We start from the raw sequence: 21,556 nt of genomic DNA, 5'->3' as shown, positions 1-21,556 counted from the left end.
TGACTGTATCTACTAGTTATTATTATTATTATTATTATTATTATTATTATTATTATTAATTAATTAATATTATTATTATTATTAATATTATTATTAATATTAATAATATTATTAATAATAATGTTATTTGCTTCACGTCCCACTAACTACTTTTTTAAGGTCTCAGAGACGCCGAGGTGCCGGAATTTTGTCCCGCAGGAGTTCTTTTACGTGCCAGTAAATCTACCGATACGGGCCTGTCGTATTTGAGCACCTTCAAATACCACCGGACTGAGACAGGATCGAACCTGCCAAGTTGGGGTTAGTAGGCCAGCGCCTTAACCATCTGAGCCCCTCAGCCCGGCATTTATTATTATTATTATTATTATTATTATTATTATTATTATTATTATTATTATTATTATTATTATTATTATTATTTCGAAACCAAATCTCTCGTAGTTTGTTAGAAAAGAAACCATTGGTAGAATCCTACATCTTGTTAACTTTTGTTCAGTGAGAAACGATAATTACAATATTATCTTATCGTAAAATCACGTAAAAAAGAAATTACAATTAAGTTACCATCCCTATAGCAAATATTTTAGTACCACAGATCCACATCATTCTTGCCTCAGGTGGTGGAGGAAAAATTAAAAATACGCTCTGTATCATGTATGATGTCTTAGGACTGAGGATGATTCAATGGTTCCGATTACGTTAATGTTAAAACTGGTTTCGGAAACGATTGGTCAAATAGCATAATCATCTAGTGACAGTAAGAATTCAGCAATGTATCAATAAATATGGCCGGGTTTATTCAGGTTATGGCTTCCACTACAAGCTTTGTAAGAATGAACATTATCATGATTCTGACTAACAATATATTGGTTAAATTGTGCGAATGCGCCGGCGATAGATATCATGCACTAACATGTAATCAAAGGCCAGAATCTATGACCAAATTCTACAGTGAATAAATTCGGTACTTTAGTTTAGCTCTTCTTGTATAATTTTGTTTGTATACATCTGGCCATTATTTGCAATAAATGCTTCATTATTAATTTCACTTTTCGTCATAAAATAAATACATCACTTTAAGCAAGTCACTTCCGAGGGTGCTAAGAACTGAAGTGAACTCAAATTGAGAAGTACAGAAGTAAAATTGTATTAAGCTGGTGCGGTCAAAATGTATGGGACGTAAATGAACGGAAGTTGTTGTTTCTATAACTTTTCTTATGCACAATCCGAAAGAAAAATGAAATATGGGACAAATTTGAAGTGTTCAGACAAAATTTTATTTATATCAGATTTCAGTGTATTGGTTTGGAATCAAGGAAATTTTGAAGTGGTACCTTTTCCAGTATCATTACGAATTGAACGCTGCGGTGCTGGAGCAGTTTAAGCAGCAACTCCGGTCCTCCTTTCGGATGATATTGAAAGATTGATGAAGCAGTGGGATCATACGAAATGAATTTCACTTAAGTCCGTATTGACGATTGATCCGCCTCTATGGTGTAGTGGTTAGTGTGATTAGCGGCCACTCCTGGAGGGCCGGGTCGATTCCCGGCTCTGCCACGAAATTTGACAATTAGTACAAGTGCTGGAAAAAGGTCCACTCTGACTCGGGTGATCAACTGAGTAGAGGGGGGTTCGATTACCACCTCAGCCATCCTCGGAGTGGTTTTTCGTGTGTTCCTGCTGTTCCTCTAGGCAAATGCCGGAGTGGTACCTAACTTAAGGCCACGACCGCTTCCCTGCCTCCTCCTTCTCTATCCTTTCAGATCTTCCCATCTTCTCACAAGGCTCCTGTTCAGCTTATCAGGTGAAGCCGCCTGGGCGAGATACTGGTCTTCTTTCCCAGTTGTATATCCCGAACCGAAGTCTCACGCTCCAGGACACTACCCTTGAGGCGGTAGAGGTGGGATTCCTCGCTGAGTCCGAGAGAAAAACGTACCCCGTAGTGTAAACGGATTAAGAAGAAGGAGAAGAAGATTATTATTATTATTATTATTATTATTATTATTATTATTATTATTATTATTATTATTATTATTATTAATACTACTGTTCATATCGGGACTAGCATCGATCCTACTGTATTGGGTCATCTTTAGCCTTAATTCATTATTAGAAAATATATTATATGCAAATTACAATCGCCAATGACATAGGCTATTATAGTAGAATTGTTATGCTTTGACTTACTGAGATCATATTTTTGTGGTTGCATCTTTTTGTGTGCAAGCAACATCAATTTGAATAGACCCATATGTAACAACAAACATATTATGTCAATAAATCAAGCCATACTAATTGTACTATATTATGTTATTGGTGATTGTTATGTGCTCGTAATGCATTTTCTAATTATGAATGAACCCGTCAAAGCCCAATGTCACCTACAGGTGACACCTAATATTATTAACATATCGTCGTTGCCAGGACAAAACCTCCTATGTGATAATATTTTTGGAGATATACTGACCCGAAGCACATACATTATGAAGAGCGAGAATGCCTTGACAATATGCACACAATATTGCACCTTAGATGACAGAACCTTACCGGCCAAAGTTCTAAGCTATAATATTTCACATAGGAGGATTTGTCCCGGCAGCGACGATATCCTGCTCATCAGGCTGCTTGACCTTTTCTTCCTGTTGGAAGTATTTAAAGAAATGTCTTATAATTTGAAATGGGCCCTTTTTGAACTCGTAGCCTGCACTGATCAGTCAGCTCTCGCTCAGTTAAAAGAGGAAACGGACTGTATTGAAGTGGTGAAGCAACTGCAAGTTATTGTGGCATGAAAAGCGTGTGATATAAGGTAATTTTATTTTGCATTTTTATGCATTTATATTGCTTAAAGGTTCAATAATAAAAGTGATACATTCTTAAGCATTATATTATAATTTAAGCATATGTTATTGCCATGAAAAAGCATGGTGTAACCTGTAGGTGACATTGGTCACATCAAGTAGGCCTTTTTGTCCAGTTTCAATTATGAATATTATCTGATATGCACTTCATGTTTTTCTCTATCTCCAGTCTGACACTGGATGAGCTACTACAAATGTTGGAAGATGACAGTAATAATGCACCCCAGATGATATTATTATGTTTCCTCAAAATGATTGGCAGTTTACGGATGAGGGAGGTGGCGATGAAGCAACTGATTCTGTCGATATCAATCCCCTTCCTGGTAGAATGTCGAGGTTGACAGTGTAAATATACTGTATGTGATATCAGCTTATGATGGTACGCCGATACCTTCTAATGAAATGCAGCAGGCATCTGGTCTTTCTAGGACAAATAAACCAGCATCTTCTACGAAAAGATACAATACATTGTGGGCAGCTACAGAGAAGAATAATTCTTCTTATTCTTATTTTATTTTCCGATTGGGGGAGGTGATGTGCATGAGGAACCTTCTGAATATGACGGACCACAACTGTCTGCAGTTCAGTGTTTTGAGTTACTGCTCATGGAAGAAGAAGAAGAATCTCATTGTGAAAATGTCCAAGTCATACGTTCCGCACAAGAACCATATGCTAGACATAACTGTGGTCGTTGCTAAGCGATTTGGTTACCTCATAGACTTTGAGCTTTACCAAGGGTCTAAATCGGCTTCGAATCCGGGACAGTCCGAATATGCGTCAGGGGCAGCAGTTGTTCTCACACTTGAATATAGGCTACTAGCAAGCTGCGAACTGTAACTATACTGACCAATGTCACCTACAGGTGACACCCGTATATTTTCTTTCTGGACCACGTTTCCTGCAGATTTTTGGTTTTGCATTGTTTTTTGTAGTGTAGCTAATATAATCTGAAAGGAAATACATAGATTTATTTCCTGCTCTGTGTTTGGGCTTTGACGGGTTAAGGCTAGAGATAGAGGCTAGTCCTGATATGTAATAAATAATAACAGTATGAAAATAGCGGTACTGAATAGGTGGACTTTCCCATCCTTATTGATAGTAAGCAGTCAGATGTTTTCCCTCATTCACAGTGTGACTTTTTCTTTTAACAAAGCACTGCATTTTTCTAATTACACTTTGTTGTTTATGCTCGAGGTTACTATTGCTTTGTGGGTATTAATAAATGGACCCGGATGGGTCTCAATTGATCCTTCCTGAAATCTTGCAATCCATTCTTCAGAAGTCCAAATATGTGTTGAATCCAAACGCCGATAGCTGAAATTATATTTACAAGTAGAACTCCTTTGTACAATAGGAACAAGCTCAAAAGGAATAAAACTATGTATTAAAATATATCCGGTAACATAGAGCGAGGGGGTTTGGATTACACTGTTTGCTAAGTTTACGAAGTATTGCAGGAGCACATCCTCCTCCATTTCAGCCGTATATCTTCAAGAGTGTGCTAGTACGTGAGAGGTTTGAGAAGCTTAAACTGTGGTTTCGAAAGATTAGTGATTTAACGAGTTGGGATGTTCCCTAGCGGGGACGACGTAATAACTGGTGTTCTAAAGTATCAACGTGGGGAAACTTGAAAATCTCAGCCAGGTAAAGTATATCACTTCCAGTACCCTGGAGTATCCCATAATGCTTCACTTCGCTTAGCTTTAACACACCTTGCAGTTTAGTCCCTCCTACGAATAACTTAATTTGCGGCGTCTTGAATAATAAATACAAGACTTGGGATTCAAACTGGAAACTTCTAAGGACTCTGTAGCTCTTACCCTTGTCAAGCAATAGCTCATCCTGTCGCTGAATACAAGAAGTAGGATAAACATGAGGAAGCAGTACATGAATATTCATATCTAGGTTGGAGCAGTTCCAGTAAGAAATAGCAACGTTGATCGAAGAAAATGCAGAAATTCAAGTCAGTAATCGGTCATACAATAACAGAGCTGTCAAAAATATTTTAGTGTTCTGTTCTATTATTTATTTATTTATTTATTTATTTATTTATTGATTTATTTATTTATTTATTTATTTATTTATTTATTGTATATGTTGTTTCTCAGACTGTGAAGCCTATTGTTGTGCCAAACCATCTTATTCATTCGGTTATATGAGACACGTAGAAGGCAAAATAATGTCCGTCTTTCATAAACTTTTGACGTAGCTTATTCCTTCAGCCCTTAGTGCTGCTTAACGTTCAGGGGCGTAAGAAACGCGATACGCTCCCGAAAACTGAAATTAAAAAATGGGCCCCCTCAAATAAAATGTAACACCCATGAATTAATATAAATGTAATTAGAGCAAGTAGATCTAACCCAATATATTATCAAATTATATGAACACAGGGATTATTCATTATTATAAAAATATTAAAAGATAATGTTTTAACAGGTTTTATTCGTCTGCCTCCGTGGTTTAACGGCTACACTGCTTATCTGCCAACCGTACACCACTTAGATATTGGTACTTAAAATTGGCTTCATTTTTCAGTAACTACGTACTATACTCATTAACCGACACTGAAGTGACATTTATAAATATTTATTCTATTACAACCCAGAAAACTATAAGAACAAAATTGAATCATCAAAAACTATTCAAATAATATTTGAAAAATATCAAACAGCAAAAGTGATAACTTCATACACCTTCGCGTAAAGAATATTTGCTCGAAACTGAATTGACTGATTGCCACTACACCAAGTTATTGTTGGAATTATACCTTCAATCAGTCAACACTGATATGAATTTAGGGCAGTCGCCTAGGTAGCAGATTCCCTATCTGTTGTTTCCTAGCCTTTTCTTAAATGATTTCAAAGAAATTGGAACTTTATTGAACATCTCCCTTGGTAAGTTATTCGAATCCCTAACTTCCTTTCCTATAAACGAATATTTGCCTCAATTTGTCCTCTTGAATTCCAACTTTATCTTCATATTGTGATCTTTCCTACTTTTAAAGACACCACTCGAACTTATCCGTCTACTAATGTCATTCCACGCCATCTCTCCGCTGACAGCTCGGAACATACCATAGTCGAACAGCTCGTCTTCTTTCTCCCAAGTCTTACCTTGTTTTCGAATAAATGTGTGAACATTGTTAGGCTAAATAATACGCAAACGTTGTGCATAATACGATCTCATGTACACTACACATAAAGAAAGTATCATTTTCTAACTAAAATAGGGTATTTTATAACAATTTTCATTGCTGCAATTACTATTGAATAATTTAGTGCAGGTTTTTTCTGAGGAGCGTGTCGCAGTGTTGGAAGAGACAGCTGTTATGTGTTATACTCAACACAATTAATACAACAGCTTTTATATGCAAGCACATGGCAATTCCTTTACGTACAAATTGTAAAAACAAACTATTCCGTCGTGATCCGATCGTCTGACCATATCCCTGCAGAGTGACATAGGCTGGATACATACACTACTCACAAAAAAGTCGTATCACAACTTTTGTATGAACTAGAGTACACATATTCTGTTTCACATCCATGGTGCACTACAGGGTTGTTCCTTTATCCGTTGGTCACATTAGTCTGGTGGAATATTGAAGTCAAGTACATAACCTTCCAGTCGCAGCAGTTACCTTTGTGACCGCACCCCAAACAGGAGCGGTTCGTGACGTACGGCATGGTCTGTCAGTGCTGTGTGAGCTGTCGTATTGGTAAGCAGCGTCGGCAGGTTAGAGCACAAGATAAGGGAAGGCATGCATGCATGCATGCAGTAACCCTTTTGCAGGAAGCCCGTTTTATGTGCCAAAGTGGCTCGGAGTGTCTCAACTAGTCATCTGCAGGTTGTGTCAGCGATATCAAGAGCTTCACAATGTCAAACGCTGACTTGTTTCAGGGAGAAAGCAGAAAAAAACCGCAACCTGAAGTCCGGTTTCTTCGTTTATAAGCCTTCCGAAATCGCCGCAGTACAGCCAGGAACCTACAAAGTGAGGTAATTAATTCACATGAGACTGTCTTCAGTACACAGACAGTCCCCAATGGACCAAAAGAAGGTCAGCTCAATTCTCGGAGACCGCTTAAAGTGGCCCGGTTGACCCCTCATCACCAAAGATGCTTTCTGAAGTTTGCACAACAGGACGTCATCTGGCAACTCGACACTGGACTCCAGTAGTATTTGCTGATGAATCCAGATTCCAGCTTTCTGGGTCACATGACCGTATTCCAGTCTGGCGACGTCAAGCAGAACGAAATTTACCTTGCAACGTGCAGGAAACCTCCACTTAAAGTGGCGGATCAGCGGTGGTTTTGGGAGGAATTTTCTTGAACTATAAAAGTGACCTCGTAGTCATTCAGGGGCTTTTGACAGCTGTACGCTACATTGAGGAGGGTCTGGAGAACCGCGTACTGCCCATCGCAGGCAATATCGGGCAACATTTCACATTAGTGCATGATGGAGCCACTGCTCATTCTGCTAGGACCACCAGGGAATTCCTTGCAGCTGCTGGAATGCAAGTAATGGACTGGCTCGCACGTAGCCCCGACCTCAGTTGTATCGAACATCTGTGGGATCAACTTTCTAGGCGTATCCAGAATGACCCACAGCAACCCCGCACACTCCATATATATATATATATACATACATGTTTGTGTTTTTGCGAGGAGTCTGTGGACCTCCTTGAGGGCCCGGGCCCATCAGCATTGAAGGCCCTGCAGGCCCTAAGGTTACGCTCCTGTATAGCGTTGAATCCCAGTGTTCTTCTTGATTGTATTTTGTTAGTTCTAAAGATCACATTCTCTACCAAATGTAACCAATGTCCGTGACTGGTCACAAATGAGTGACAGAACATGACACACGAAAACTCGATGATGATTTTTACACTTATAAGACAAACTATTGTACTGTTGACGAATACGTCAGTCTTGTAACATTCATATCACCAAAATAACTTCACTCTATTGTATGTGATGTGGAAGTACTCGTAGATGTTCGAGTCGGTAGCCGTTAAGGGCTTGATTAAACGTACACGATATACAGAAACCAGTGGTGGCACACGACACGAGGGATTAATATGCAGTCTAGTACGACTTAGCAAGTTACCGTACAAGGTTAAAGATATTTGTGACGAGAGAAATAATTGGTAAATTTGAACAAGGTAAAGGAACATTGCTGGAACACATCTTGAGTCACCCGCTGATTATTGAGGTGAGTACGAATGATAAGAAAAGAAGGGAAGACAGAGTTATAAATAAGATAAAGATTACAAACGATGCATTCGTATAAGACAAGAGCTACGTAGATAAGACGTGTTTAATGTAGGATTTAACGACATTAAGACATGAAGGAAATCTGCCTTTATAGTAGATTGATGACTGGTGGACTGTTTAAACTGATGTGGATCACCTATGACGTCTATTCGATATATAAAAAATCCTGCCATAATCAGCTATTGATAACCGAAAACCTTAATCAGAGAACCGGCATAAATAATACGCCATATGCCTAGGTTCGATTTCAACCTTTCCTTATAACAGCTGCCTATTCTAGTTGCAGGAAAGTGATGATAATTTATGTTCACCGATTCTCTTTGGGGATACACGTTATTTAAACACTTATTTCCCCACATAGAGGAGTATAAAGATGGTAGGAAGCGTAATCTTATCAATTTCCTTCCTACACTGCCATTGTGTAAATAATCATAGTATACCAAAGCATTTATCTCAAATGGTTGGAAAGTTGAAATCTTTTAGAAGTCTGAGGCTGTACGAACAAGCATATTTCGATCTTGCTCGAGGTCATAGTGTGTTGCGAAAACACTGCCATATTAGGTAGTAAAGTCGCCGTGAAGTGCGGCTGACAGCGAAGTTCTGGATTCCGATGTGGCAACAAGTTCTTAGATTCGTCCTAGTGAGTTATACAAGAATGCGATTAAGATAATAAACTGTGAACATTTTAGAAAATTACTGCGAGATCCTTTAGGCCCTCATCTTGAAAATAATATTTATCGAGGTACACATCTCCTATAGAACTCTCATTTTCAATCCGCGTGAATGTCATTTGTGAAAGAGCTGTTTTCTATGGACTTCGATATGTTTAAACAACGTGTTAAACTAAATGAACCGAAAATTGAAAATTATTAATCTTACTGATGTTTCTAGCTAAAATATCTTTATGCTAGTTGATAGATGTTGTCAGAACTTTTGTCCAAGTTAACCAGTGATATGTAAGTATTTAGCAAGTTCTCCACACTCAAAGTGTAATACTACCCTTCGGAATATAAGTGCACTCCACCTACCGCTTCGGTGTGTATAGGATGCGCAGCGAAGAGCAGGCCTGCCACTGCTGCAAAATGAGGAGTGAGTCCAGCCACAGCTCGACAGACTCGAGTAAAGAGTAGAGAGGCTGCGGTGTGAAGCAGGACATTACTGACGTGGAACCAGCAAGGCTCAGCTCCTAGCGCCAGATATGTAGCTCTGAAAGGAATAAAGGCAAGAGTTAATAGTATTCACGAAAAGAGAATGTAAACACCCATAATACACTGCTGCATCAAACCAGTCTATGGACTGATTACTCAAACAACAACAATACACTGCATATTCCTGATTAGTAAACATGGTAGTTCTACGCCAAGTATTAAGTGATCAGAGTCAGTACATAATACACTTAGGACTTATACCAGGTTGTCTGAATATTTTTTAATAGCACGCTATTTGTCAGCAACGAGATATATCGTAAGGTAATACTTAAGTTATTCTTAAAATGAAGGGTAAAATGTTCTTTGATAATGCCCCATTTGTATGTCAGAATCTGTTGACAGAAGCCATCCTTGAGTGTTGAAGTGAAAGTTGTAGACTGTCATTTCTGGTAACTTAAGACAAATCTTCCTTGAAAATAGGGTATCCTCTGAGCCGAAGAAGAAATCTATTGTCAGAAAATACGTACGAATAAATCACTGCCTGACTTATCAATCTATTTATTTCTAGGATCGTGCAAATTAATACACACACGGTTATCTTCACTCAGCATGCTGGACATGTGGGTAGGGTAGCGTAGCTGTGGTCTTGCACTCGAAAGACGGTGGGTACGAATCCCATTGTCGACAGCCCTGAAGATAAGTTTGCGTGTTTTCCCATTTTCACACCAGGCAAACGCTAGGACTGTGTTTAAATAAGACCACGCGGTGGCTACCTTCCCAATTCTAACTCTTTCCCATTCTCACGTTGCCTAAAACCTTCGATGTGTTCGTGTGACCTTAAACCACTAACCACTAGCAAAAAAAATTAAAAAGAAGAACAGCAATTATCTTCAAGTATGAATGACCACACTGCACGAATTGCTGTCTACAAAATCAGCAGATGCACAACTAGGTGGTCTACGTGAATGGGCTATAATCCTTCTTGAGAGGCTTCACTTTACTTTCGCTCTGTACGCCATCCATGTCTTCTCACTAACAACAGCTGCGCACAGACATGCTCGAGCACAGGGCTACTGGCCATCACAACAAACGGCTGTTCCTTCATTCGACTAGAGAGAAAATCCATCCCTTATGTTCAATACAGTGAGCTACTCTATACTGACAACGAAGAGTAGTCACATAACAGCAGAAACTCAACAGTGCTCTTCACAACGACAATTAACTCTGCCCGAATTCTGCTCGCACCAGTTGTTCCGCACGCAGACTCCAAGTCGGTCTTCAGACCACGGTAGTACATACACCGTACTTGAAGTAATTACACAAACACTGCTACGCTCAGTACACGGCAATACTCTGACACCTGGTGGGACACTAGTGGCAGCCAGTACTACTGGCACCCCATTCCAACTACTCAACGTATACACTCACTGACTGTTCGTGGCAAGCCTCCTTTCGGTATTCTGATGGCAGAGTGCTAGAATATTCAGGGCTCGGTTACCGATGGAACATTCTCGTTGCACCTTCCGGAATGTGCACGGGGATACCAGGTGAATATAACAACAGTGGAGAGACTGCGCCATGTCCTCGGACCGGCTGGGAGGAATATAATGTCATTCGCCACCAGTGACAATGGCTCACAATCCATTACCTGTTTACACTTGCGCAAGACTCACTGTCCGCGTCCCTCCCCTGACACTGTGATCAATGGAATAACCACGGAAAATTCCTCAGGACTATCCCTTTTACTCCGAAAATTGCACTTGCCTGCTAGCCCCATTTCTTCTCATTTTCGGTCCGAGTGTCATAGTGTTCTGGTGACAATTATTTAGTCTTTTCCAGTTGTGCTTGATATGGATTTTTTTTGCTAGCTGCTTTACGTCACACCGACACAGATAGGTCTTTTTTTTTGCCAGGGGCTTTACGTCGCACCGACACAGATAGGTCTTTTTTTTTGCCAGGGGCTTTACGTCGCACCGACACGGATAGGTCTTATGGCGACGATGGGATAGGAAAGGCCTAGGAGTTGGAAGGAAGCGGCCGTGGCCTTAATTAAGGTACAGCCCCAGCATTTGCCTGGTGTGAAAATGGGAGACCACGGAAAACCATCTTCAGGACTGCCGATAATGGGATTCGAACCTACTATCTCCCGGATACAAGCTCACAGCCGCGCGCCTCTACGCGCACGGCACAGATAGGTCTTATGACGACGATGTGAGAGGAAAGGCCTAGGAATGGGAAGGAAGCGGCCGTGGCCTTGATTAAGGTACAGTCCTGGCATTTGCCTGGTGTGAAAATGGGAAACCACGGAAAACTATCTTCAGGGCTGCCGACAGTGGGGTTCGAACACACTATCTCTCAGATGCGATCTCACAGTTGCGCGCTCCTAACCACACGGCCAACTCGCCCGGTGATATGGAAGTTTCAACGAACAGTCAAGGGAAGCGCTAATCTAACCTAACCTAACCTAACCTAACCTAACCTAAGAATCAGTTAGGTGTCCTGAACACATCTGATGGACTCTCAGAGTCAGTGTAACATTTTCCCCGTACGTAGCTGGCCTGTCGAACACTGTTGGATTTAAATACCGACGAAAGGTGGTGGGGAAACCCTCAGGAATACTCTTGTAAATAAATTTTGTAAGAAATGTTAATTTTTTAATTTAATATTGTGAGAACGTTGCAGGGACTATTTTTGTTAGAAGATTTTACTGTAATTTCATCAGTGGTTCACAAGTTGTTTTTTCCAAATTTATTATAATCTTGTATGTGTATTTTAGTGTTCTTTAACTTCGTCACGTATGGTATTGTGTCACTGTATACGACTGTTGAATGTTGGCTGCATGGCTCCTTGGAGCCCAAAGCCAAAATTTAAATTTTAACTCCTCCCAGCATAAACATACTGCGTTAATTATTGTCGGAAATTCGTGATCTAAACCACCATCAATTTAAAGACGAATTCCCAAGGACTGAAAGTAGGCATTTTTCACTGGGTCTTTACTGTTGTCTTTGATGGTGGATTCGGTGTGATTCATATGTAAATAAACTGCCTTCTTGAATTTTGAACGAAGGCTGAAATGAATGAGGCAGTCGCTCCATATTTGGGCGTAGATGCCAGCAGGATCATATCCGCATACAATATTGTCCAGGGAGAACTGTATTCATATTAAATATGCCCAGGTATTGTCATATATCACCTTGTCTTGAATAGCTGTCGTGGTTATATTTGGCGGAGAGAAGAAACCTTCATTCTGTTTCGCTTGTTCACAATATTTTCCGTACAGATACACCAAGTTATCTGAGAATGGATCTTAAATACTTGACATCTCCAAACAGTATACCTACAAGGTCAGAAACCTCTTCCATGCTGAGCTTCCCAATTTACCGCACGACCGGTTACGGCAACTCATTCATACCTGCAACCATACGCACTTGGAATTCCCTTCCGGTTGCAATTAGAGACATACATAGTATAAATGTATTTAAAGAAATATGTTATAAATGGTACATAGACTTAAGAAATTAGTATTTAATGTTTTTTAATAGTGACTCTCAGAAATGTGCCTTTTGTTATAACTATTATTTAAGTTTAATTATATAATTAATTATATGTAATTAGAAATCTTACTACTCTGTAGTTTCTACATTGTATTGGATATAAGATGGTTTGGCATAACAGCAGGCTTCATAGCCTGAGCCACGCCATGCAAAACAAGTCAATAAATAAATAAATAAATAAAAATAAAACTGTGAAGTTGGTATCGTAAGAATGTATTAACAACGCGTATGAAGAGTAGCGGTGACAATGTTGAGCCTTGATGACTTCAGACCTTCATTCGAAAGCTCTTCCAGTTGCCAGCAGCCTGTCTCACCCTTGAAGGAAAATGAAGAACAGGAATTCTGACTCTTTGAAAAATAAATTAAATAAAACAAAATAAACCAACTCATTAATTTATGCTGTGATTTCAGTTTTCTTTTTTTGATGGCGAATACAAGAAGAGCAAAGGTCGTGAATAAACCTGAGCCCTCAGATGATATCACTGTAGTTTCTCTACGTCATTTCTGGTTCTACTGTTCCTGTTAGCAGGTGTTACGGACTCTAGTTGGTAGAACTAGTGAAATTGGGTTCAGTTCTTGAGCTGTTTGGTGGTGTATCATGAAAATGTTTCTAACAACTGACTGAGCAACGTAACAACGGAGTAGTTCGAGAAATTATTCAGTAGTTCCAAGTAAGAATGCACTCGCTCTCTGAAGTGAAACAAGATATTCTCCAATCAGTGCTTGAGGGCTTTGCTCACTTGCGCTGGTGGAATGAAACTAGTTGTAGATTCGTGGAGGAATGTATACGAAATACTTGAAGCATTAGAACGAAACTTTCCGTCTTAAAAGACAGGATCTGTACAGAAGTTGGTTTTTAAATTACAACTGTTTAATGCAACTGAAGAAAAAGTAACAAGAAGCAAAACATATGTTTAACTGACAACAGTACTGGTATGTCAAAAAAAGATCCTTTTTAAAAATGTAGTATTTTAAATGGAGACTTACACAATTACACAATATAATACCATAACAGTGTAATTTACCAGAAGGACACGTAAAGAATATTATAAGCCCATTAGTGATGACAATAAGGTAGCGGGGACAGATTGTGTCCCCACACCTAATTTCGTCCTCCTAAAGGTTTTCACCAGTTTGCACTGTTGGTACCTAATGTACGTAGCCTCATCATGCCTTGTTGTGAGAGTTGGTTGTGTGCACCACGTTTAGTTTCCGTGTACAAGGAGGATCCCTTGTCCCTGTTGAGCTGAGTTACTGCAGCATTCAAATTAAGAGCCTGTTATTCCTAGAGTAAGCAATGATATGTGTATGAAATATTGGACTGTCTTTCAGTCGTGTGGTGTAGTTACTGACATGTACTGACTGACATGACGCTACAGTGATGTGGTTGGCGTGAGTCACAGTAGCGGCCATTATAATGAATCTGAGAATGTTCGTAATTTCGTCCCCCTTAACTTTGTATTCATGAATTTTATTATTATTTTCAGATGGGAAAACGCAAGAATACGTATAAGGAGGCTATGAATAAGGCTATTAAATCAGTCAAGCCATGATAATATTTTACAAACATGCAAATAAAGCGTTTTACATCCCACGTGCAACGCTGAAAGACTGTGTTAAATGGAATACCAAGGGAACAGTTTTCATAAATGGCCTTCAAGTAATTCATTACGGGGAAAGTGTTTGGTAAGGTTAGAAAGGAAAAAATTAATAAAATTATTGTACTTTTTATAAATTTGGTAGGAGGCGAAATTACGAACACATTTTGGTAGTTTAGGTAATGTAGTGTTTATGTTTATGTCAAATATTGACTACCTTACGTTACGACAGTTTCTTTTTAACTTACCCATAAGTGGAAAATATTCAGTAATATATTACAATTTCTAGCCTTGTCCAAATCTGCTAAGGGGATGAAATACGAGCCCCTTACCCTATACAGAAATTAGAAGTTTCCTACTGGTTCCCTAAAGGAAAAGAATGATTGTTATAAAATAATAATGAAAAATTGTAATTTCTAAGCAAGTATTTCACTAAATACAGAAGTCTAATGAATTAGATGTATTCTAGTCTTTTCTTCCTGAAAATAACTGAATGGAATTCAAAAGTTCACTGCCGCGCTTTACTCATTTATAATGAGATAACGTGAGTTGTTAACAAATTAAGATCATAAACAAAGGCCTTTGAAGAAAACAAGGTGTTTCATAAAGAACTACACATTGGCCTTTTCTCGAACTCATCGCAGGGTGAAAAATTGCATTTAGCATGTTGAAGCAGAAACGAACATCCATACATCTACATTATAGACTGTTATGCCTTTCAGGTTCAGTGTGCAAGATGCGCTAATATACTACGCACCCTGCTCGATCTTCTGCATGCAACGACTAGCTCTGTTCACTCGTTTAGGACCATACCTTCTGAATTGTCTTTGCAATGGTCTATAACAGGTTAAAGATAAACAATGCGAACGACAACAAAATATCTGATATTTATAAGTTTCGAATAATTTATAACAACATGATTAAACATGACGGGAAAATTTTACAGGATTGTGAGTTGTATTATTAATATTATTATTGTTATTATTGTTTATCGTAAAACGCAGAGGGAAAGGAAGCACGTGGGGTGAATGGCTGGACAGGGGATTATTTACAGCAAATATTTACTTTAACAAAATTGGAAATGTTATTCCTTTACTCACTTAAAACCCAAATAGAGTGATCTAATGCTTTTACAAGCTGCTTTACGTCGCACCGACACAGATAGGTCCTATGTTGACGATGGGACAGGAAAGGGCTAGGAGTGGGAAGGAAGCGTTCGTGGCCTTAATTAAGGTACAGCCCCAGCATTTGCCTGGTGTGAAAATGGAAAATCGCGGAAAACCATCTAATGATTTAACAAGACGTAGTTTATTCATATTAAAGAATGAGCTCGTCAGCTCCAACATTACATTGGATTTAGAAGTCCTTAATCAACTGCAAGATTATTTGGGAGGAAATTCCAGTCGTTAACCTACATATGAAATAGCATAATTGCTCCTAACTGTAGCACGTTATAGAGTCTGAGCTCCAAATACGTAGAGGCTAGCCTCAATAAAGCGATAAGTCACTTGTTACATTCTCAATTACACAATTAACCAGTTGAGTGAGCATACTTCATAATGTTCATACACAGGTAGCCCCATTGTGGTCTTATCAATAACAAAATCGGTACAATAAGATTAAGTCCTGTTCTCCAAGGAAACCTAAACGTAAACACGGTTACCCACAAAACCATAAAGAATATACAGGTGCATATTGCCCATTGTACTAGACCTTAAGAAGGAAATGCAAAGGTTACAACAAAAAAACGTTATCAACGAGAGGCAAGGAGGTTAAATAGCAGTACTCCTTAGAAGAATCATCTGGAAAAGACAAGAACCTATGTGGGCTTAGGCCCAATAACTCAGAGACTGATCCCATGGTAAAAGGGTGAATAAAAGGGGAACATATTTTACCAGGAAAAGATGTTGGAATAAGGAGCATGAGAAAGGTCTATGTTCGGTTCTTAGGAGCCGGTACAGAGAAAGTAGTTCATAGAACGAAATAATAGATGTTATTTTGCAAAACTAAATTTATTCAAATGACTTGGCGCATAAATAATTTCATTATTATCCCGCATTGAAAAGTAGAAATCAATTGGAAATATATTCTGTCAAGTTTATTCTTGAATGTTTCATTGAATATTTTGAATTCAGAAAAATTCTTGCAATAAATTAAATTTGAAAATGAACTAATTTTCTTCATGAAATGTGTAAAGTAAATATCACCTCTAGAACTTTCTGGAATAAACATTTGTATTCTTACTAGATTATTCACTTGTAAGACCTACAGTCTCTGTAAATCATTCACTGATAATGCATACAGTCTTTCTAAGTTAAGCATTTCTCAGTATTATTCGAATAATCTACAGTCTTTCTAAGATGAAATTACTTTAAACCTCCTAAAGTCTGTTTAAATTATCACTTGAAATTAAATTATAACTTGAAAGTAAATGGCACTTGAAATTAGATTAGCACTTGAAGTTAAAGTAACACGTGAAAAGAATAAAGTGCCTTTTCAAGAAGTTCGTAAATTTCTAGTGCTATGAATGGTTTCAAAATAATCACTGCTTTTAACAGTTCAAAAGTTTAATGCTAAATGCACTCATATCACCTGAATGTTCATGGCACTGGAACTGGGGAATGTGGTTCTACGAACAGCATCAGGAAGTGCTTCGATGTCGTGAAAACCACGTCGTACCACGTACCATATCCCACGTTGTACCACGTTCCATTTCCGACGCTTTACCACGTACCATCTATCACATTGTACCACGCACCATCTCCCACGTCGAGTCAGGTGTTAGGCTGATATAAGCATTAAACACTCGGTCAAGATTTCTGGTGTCGCTTAATTGTGAAGACACACGAGAAAGTTCAATTGATGATTAATTGTGAGTGTTAAAAATAGCACTACCTGATCAAGTGAATGTTAGCAAATCACTCGTAAACAGTACTCAGAATCGCACTTTGAATCACAGTCTGTTACGTAAAATTATTCAAAGTAATAATCACACTTCGATATAATTATAGCCTTTGAGTGAAATTAAAGCACAGTCTGAAACATTTATAGTTTCAAAGCGCACATCATCGTTCAAATGTTTCCACAGTTTTATGTAGTCACACTTTCTATGCATAGTCAAGTAATACGAGTTTTGAAACACTGTTCGTATGATTCATACTATTTACACATGAGAATAATGTTTCTGTCAGTCAGTCAGAACACGTTATATTTCGTTCAGAATAAAACCTGAATTTCAAAGCTTTAGGAATAACAAGTGCTAGTTCAGTCCATTTACTATACATGTAAGATGTTTTCAAATGATTCTAATTACTTATAACACCAATATTAAGGGGATGTTATGTGTTGTTTCACTTCACTTGCGTTAATATTTCATGGAGATGATATAAAATGTCTTTAATATTTAGTAAGTTATTTGATACCACTGTTCAAATACAAGTATTATTTGGGAAAAGTTGTCCCCACTCGGTTACAACAAGTACTAAGTTCCGAGTTCTCGAAATATCCTAAGTTCTGATATGTCACTGTCCAATGTTAAACATTCATTCTAGCACACGCTGAAATTTTACTAAGTACGGAGATGTCTCCGGAAATATTAGAGTTCAACTTAGCACACGCTGGATTATTTCAAAGTCCGTAGCACTGCAGAAATTTTTTAAGTGCGACGACTAACTTTGAGTAACGCGACAAAGTTTTAGGTTCGACACCTGCACACGGCGACCTTACAATCGGTCATAGTCGAGTTGTAGATTGCAACTGATTATACCTGTCTCTTCGTGGCTCTTATATAGCCGAAGTCAAGGCTGGCTCTCTGATTCTCACGAAATAATATATCCCCTTTCCACATCAATATCATGAAAATCTGTAGGTCGATTTTCTTGAAACTTTGGTCAATTTACACTTAAAATACGTGCTTTACGGTTATGTTCTTTTTTATTTTATAGCTTAAAGGGTTTATCAGATATAAAAATGTTCTAGTACTTTCTGGACTGGTGAGCTGGCTGCACGTGGAGATTACGTCATCCGACATGCTCCCCGCCTGTGACGTAGCGCTCTCTCTCACACACACATACCTTGCAGCTGTGTCTAGAACATTCACTTCGCACGCTGTCTTTAAGTGCTAGCGCCTTCATGTGCTAATAAATTGCGAATTAAAATACAATGTTCCAGGCCGTAGGCATTCCTGGTACAGTATAAAGATCGAGAAAAATTTCATAATTCAGAGGTTGAGAAATTTTAGTCAAGTAGCTCAAATGTAGAAGAGGAGAGTTCCGAAGGTCACTACTCGTGTTCCCTTACATTAAATATTTCCCCAGTAGGGAATATAAATTGAGTAGGCTTGCGAAGACTGCACAAATGGTCCTACATTTCGGCGAAAAATTAAAATATTACATATTAGATTTTAAGGAGAACTGCTAAGATCTTCCCCTCAAAACACCCACCAGCACGTCCTACATTTCGGCCCAAAATTAAAATATTACACATTAGATTTTAAGGAGAACTGCTGAGATCTTCCCCTCAAAACACCCGTCAACACGTTCTACATTTCGACCAAAAATTAAAATATTACATATTAGATTTTAAGGAGAACTGCTGAGATCTTCCCCTCAAAACACCCACCAGCACAATCATATATTTTAACTAAATTGTGGTATTACCTGTTAGCGCTGGATTTTTTAAAGCCGGCCATCCACTGACTCCTGCCTCCTGCCACCCTCTAACCTCTGACAAGTCACATTCTCAATCACCGGAGCAAATCATAACAGACGGCGCGAATGCGCTCTCCTTAAATAGGTCCGCAGGGGAAAGTTCAAGACTGTGTGAGAATCCAGAGCACTGATAAGTTAAATTTCCAAAAACTCTCCCGGGTTCTGATTGGTTAGAGAACATAGTTACAGGCACATGGTAGGCAGATTACATTAGAAGATGAACCCCGTGAAGTATTGAAAACTTAGGCACATAAAAAACAACGGAAAAATGGTTTACCACCTAGGGCAAATTCAATTTCTTCGTAAACTAATTTGGGCTTGGCCCACCAGAAATCGCTAGAAAATAGATAATAGAGCCTTCTAACTATCGGAGAAAAAGTTTTAGGAAAGTCTTAAAAGATCTCAATCACTGTCAGAGATGGCCATAGTGGAGAAGGCGCACATTTTAAATAGCTGGTGAAGATGTACCCTTGGTACAATTATTATTATTATTATTATTATTATTATTATTATTATTATTATTATTATTATTATTATTATTATTATTTTATAACTGACCACTTCTACCAATCCATGTTACACAGATCGTTGTCCAAAATTGCCAACGTTTGGCTTGTCTATCACGCAAGCTAATGCAATTTGTACTTTATAGGGTGGGTTAAATCGATGCAGAATTCAACAAGGAATATTTCGTTAAAAGATTGCACTTTATGATATGGCCACTTTGTATATATCATACCATTTACTCTGGGTCCACTCTGAAACCAACGAATGGCCCTAACAGAGTTATAAGTAGTTCTAGTTTGTTGAAGAAAGAATTTGAACAGACATTTCTCGCTAATCATGCTGTAGTTACAAGAGTATATTTTGTACGTTAGCACGGTATCTCAAATATTTACTGTTCCCTATTATATTCAACCAAACCAAAGCAGGTACTCCACCACTTCACCTCATAGAGATGAGTTCACATAGCGTATCAGCCACAGGGACCGAAGCTCATATGCTAGGGATAGCAGAAAAATAATCAAATATAGAGGTGCATAATGTGATCCTCTTTCTTATCTAAATGGAATATCAAAATATCAAACAGTTGTAGGAAACAACCTGAATTACTGTCAGCAAGTGTTGTTTTGCTACACTACAACGAAATGGCTTACTCAAACAACTGCACATTTCAGTTGTTAGGGCATTAGATTCGGCGAGTACTGGATGATCCTTTCCTCAACAGAAAGGAGCTGATATTCTTTTCTCATGGGCCACTATCTGTATTACCTGTCGCTGACGGGTTATTGAATATAACCACGGTGCTGGTAAGAGAAACCTATCAGATATCAATCCTGTACATTTGAAATACATTGCCATGTGTCCAAACGGTATATTTCCGGTGAGGAATAAATTAGAAAAGAATTAACTGCCAGATGATTTTAAAATTCCGTAAGTAAACGTGTTTCTCGTTAGACACGTACTCATCGCGTCAATTTACAATTATTACCTGTTAACGGAACGTCAACTACACATAAATAAAAAAATAACATATCGTCGCCTAAGAAGCAGTACCTCCTATCTCACAAAGCTCTTCCTATCTATTATGTTCCTTAAGTCAGGTCACGCCTCACAGCCACGTGTTGATGTGCAGTCTATCGGAACAATTTCGTTGTGCTCATTTTCGAATGGTTATGTGTAAAGGAAATTAAGCCTTGCCATACAGTACTGAAGAGATGTATGACTTATTTACTCACTTCTATAGTATACTGTAAGTAAGGTTCATTTTCCTTTATTCATAGGCATACCAGCCAACGGCCGTAGCCGTGTTGAAACACCGGATCCCGTGAGATCTCCGAAGTTAAGCAACATTGGGCGTGGTCAAGATTTGGATAGGTTGCCACGCGCTATTGGTGGGAGTAAGGAAAGGGAGGAGCGGAAAGGACCTGGCCACCCTACCGTACATAAACTCCGGGTCAGGCACACCTCTGCGGAGGTTCGGACCTGCCTTCGGGCAGAATACACCCTTACAGGCATACCAAAATAAACAGAGCGGAAATCGTTCTGATGGTGCTGGGAGGGATGACCAGTCTTAAGGAAAATTGTTTATTAGGCATCTATATACTAGTCCTTCCCATTTCTTGAGAAACTTCGAGTTACAAGTAACAACTCTCATTATTGTTCCGTATTGAAGATGACGTTAGGCATAGATATCAAGGATAATTTAAATTAAATTAAATTAAATTATCCTTGATATCTATGCCTAAACTTCGAGTTTTCAACACGCTTCCTAGCTGTTTATATTAATTTACATTGGAGAATATTATGACCTATCTCTCAGTATGGTCGTCTGATGGTACAAGGAAAAATTATGAACGCGCATCAAAGGTGGGAAAATGAAATACTCGGAAGGCTTCGCATAAATGAACTCCGCAGC

General features: G+C 38.6%; 1 protein-coding gene across 1 annotated transcript in view; it reads right to left on the bottom strand.

Moving 5' to 3' along the window:
• The window catches only part of LOC136866682 (protein O-mannosyl-transferase TMTC1), a 1,311,158-nt gene that overhangs the window by 1,241,053 nt on the left and 48,549 nt on the right, over positions 1-21,556 (bottom strand). Inside the window, exon 2 of the mRNA XM_068226806.1 lies at positions 9,157-9,334. Within this exon, the coding sequence (XP_068082907.1) occupies positions 9,157-9,334 (178 nt within the window). The remainder of the gene's footprint in view (positions 1-9,156; positions 9,335-21,556) is intronic.

The sequence above is a fragment of the Anabrus simplex genome, chromosome 3 (genome assembly GCF_040414725.1).
Source record: "Anabrus simplex isolate iqAnaSimp1 chromosome 3, ASM4041472v1, whole genome shotgun sequence".
In the NCBI taxonomy this organism is placed as follows: Eukaryota; Metazoa; Arthropoda; class Insecta; order Orthoptera; family Tettigoniidae; genus Anabrus; species Anabrus simplex.
This window is presented reverse-complemented; position numbering and strand designations above follow the sequence as displayed.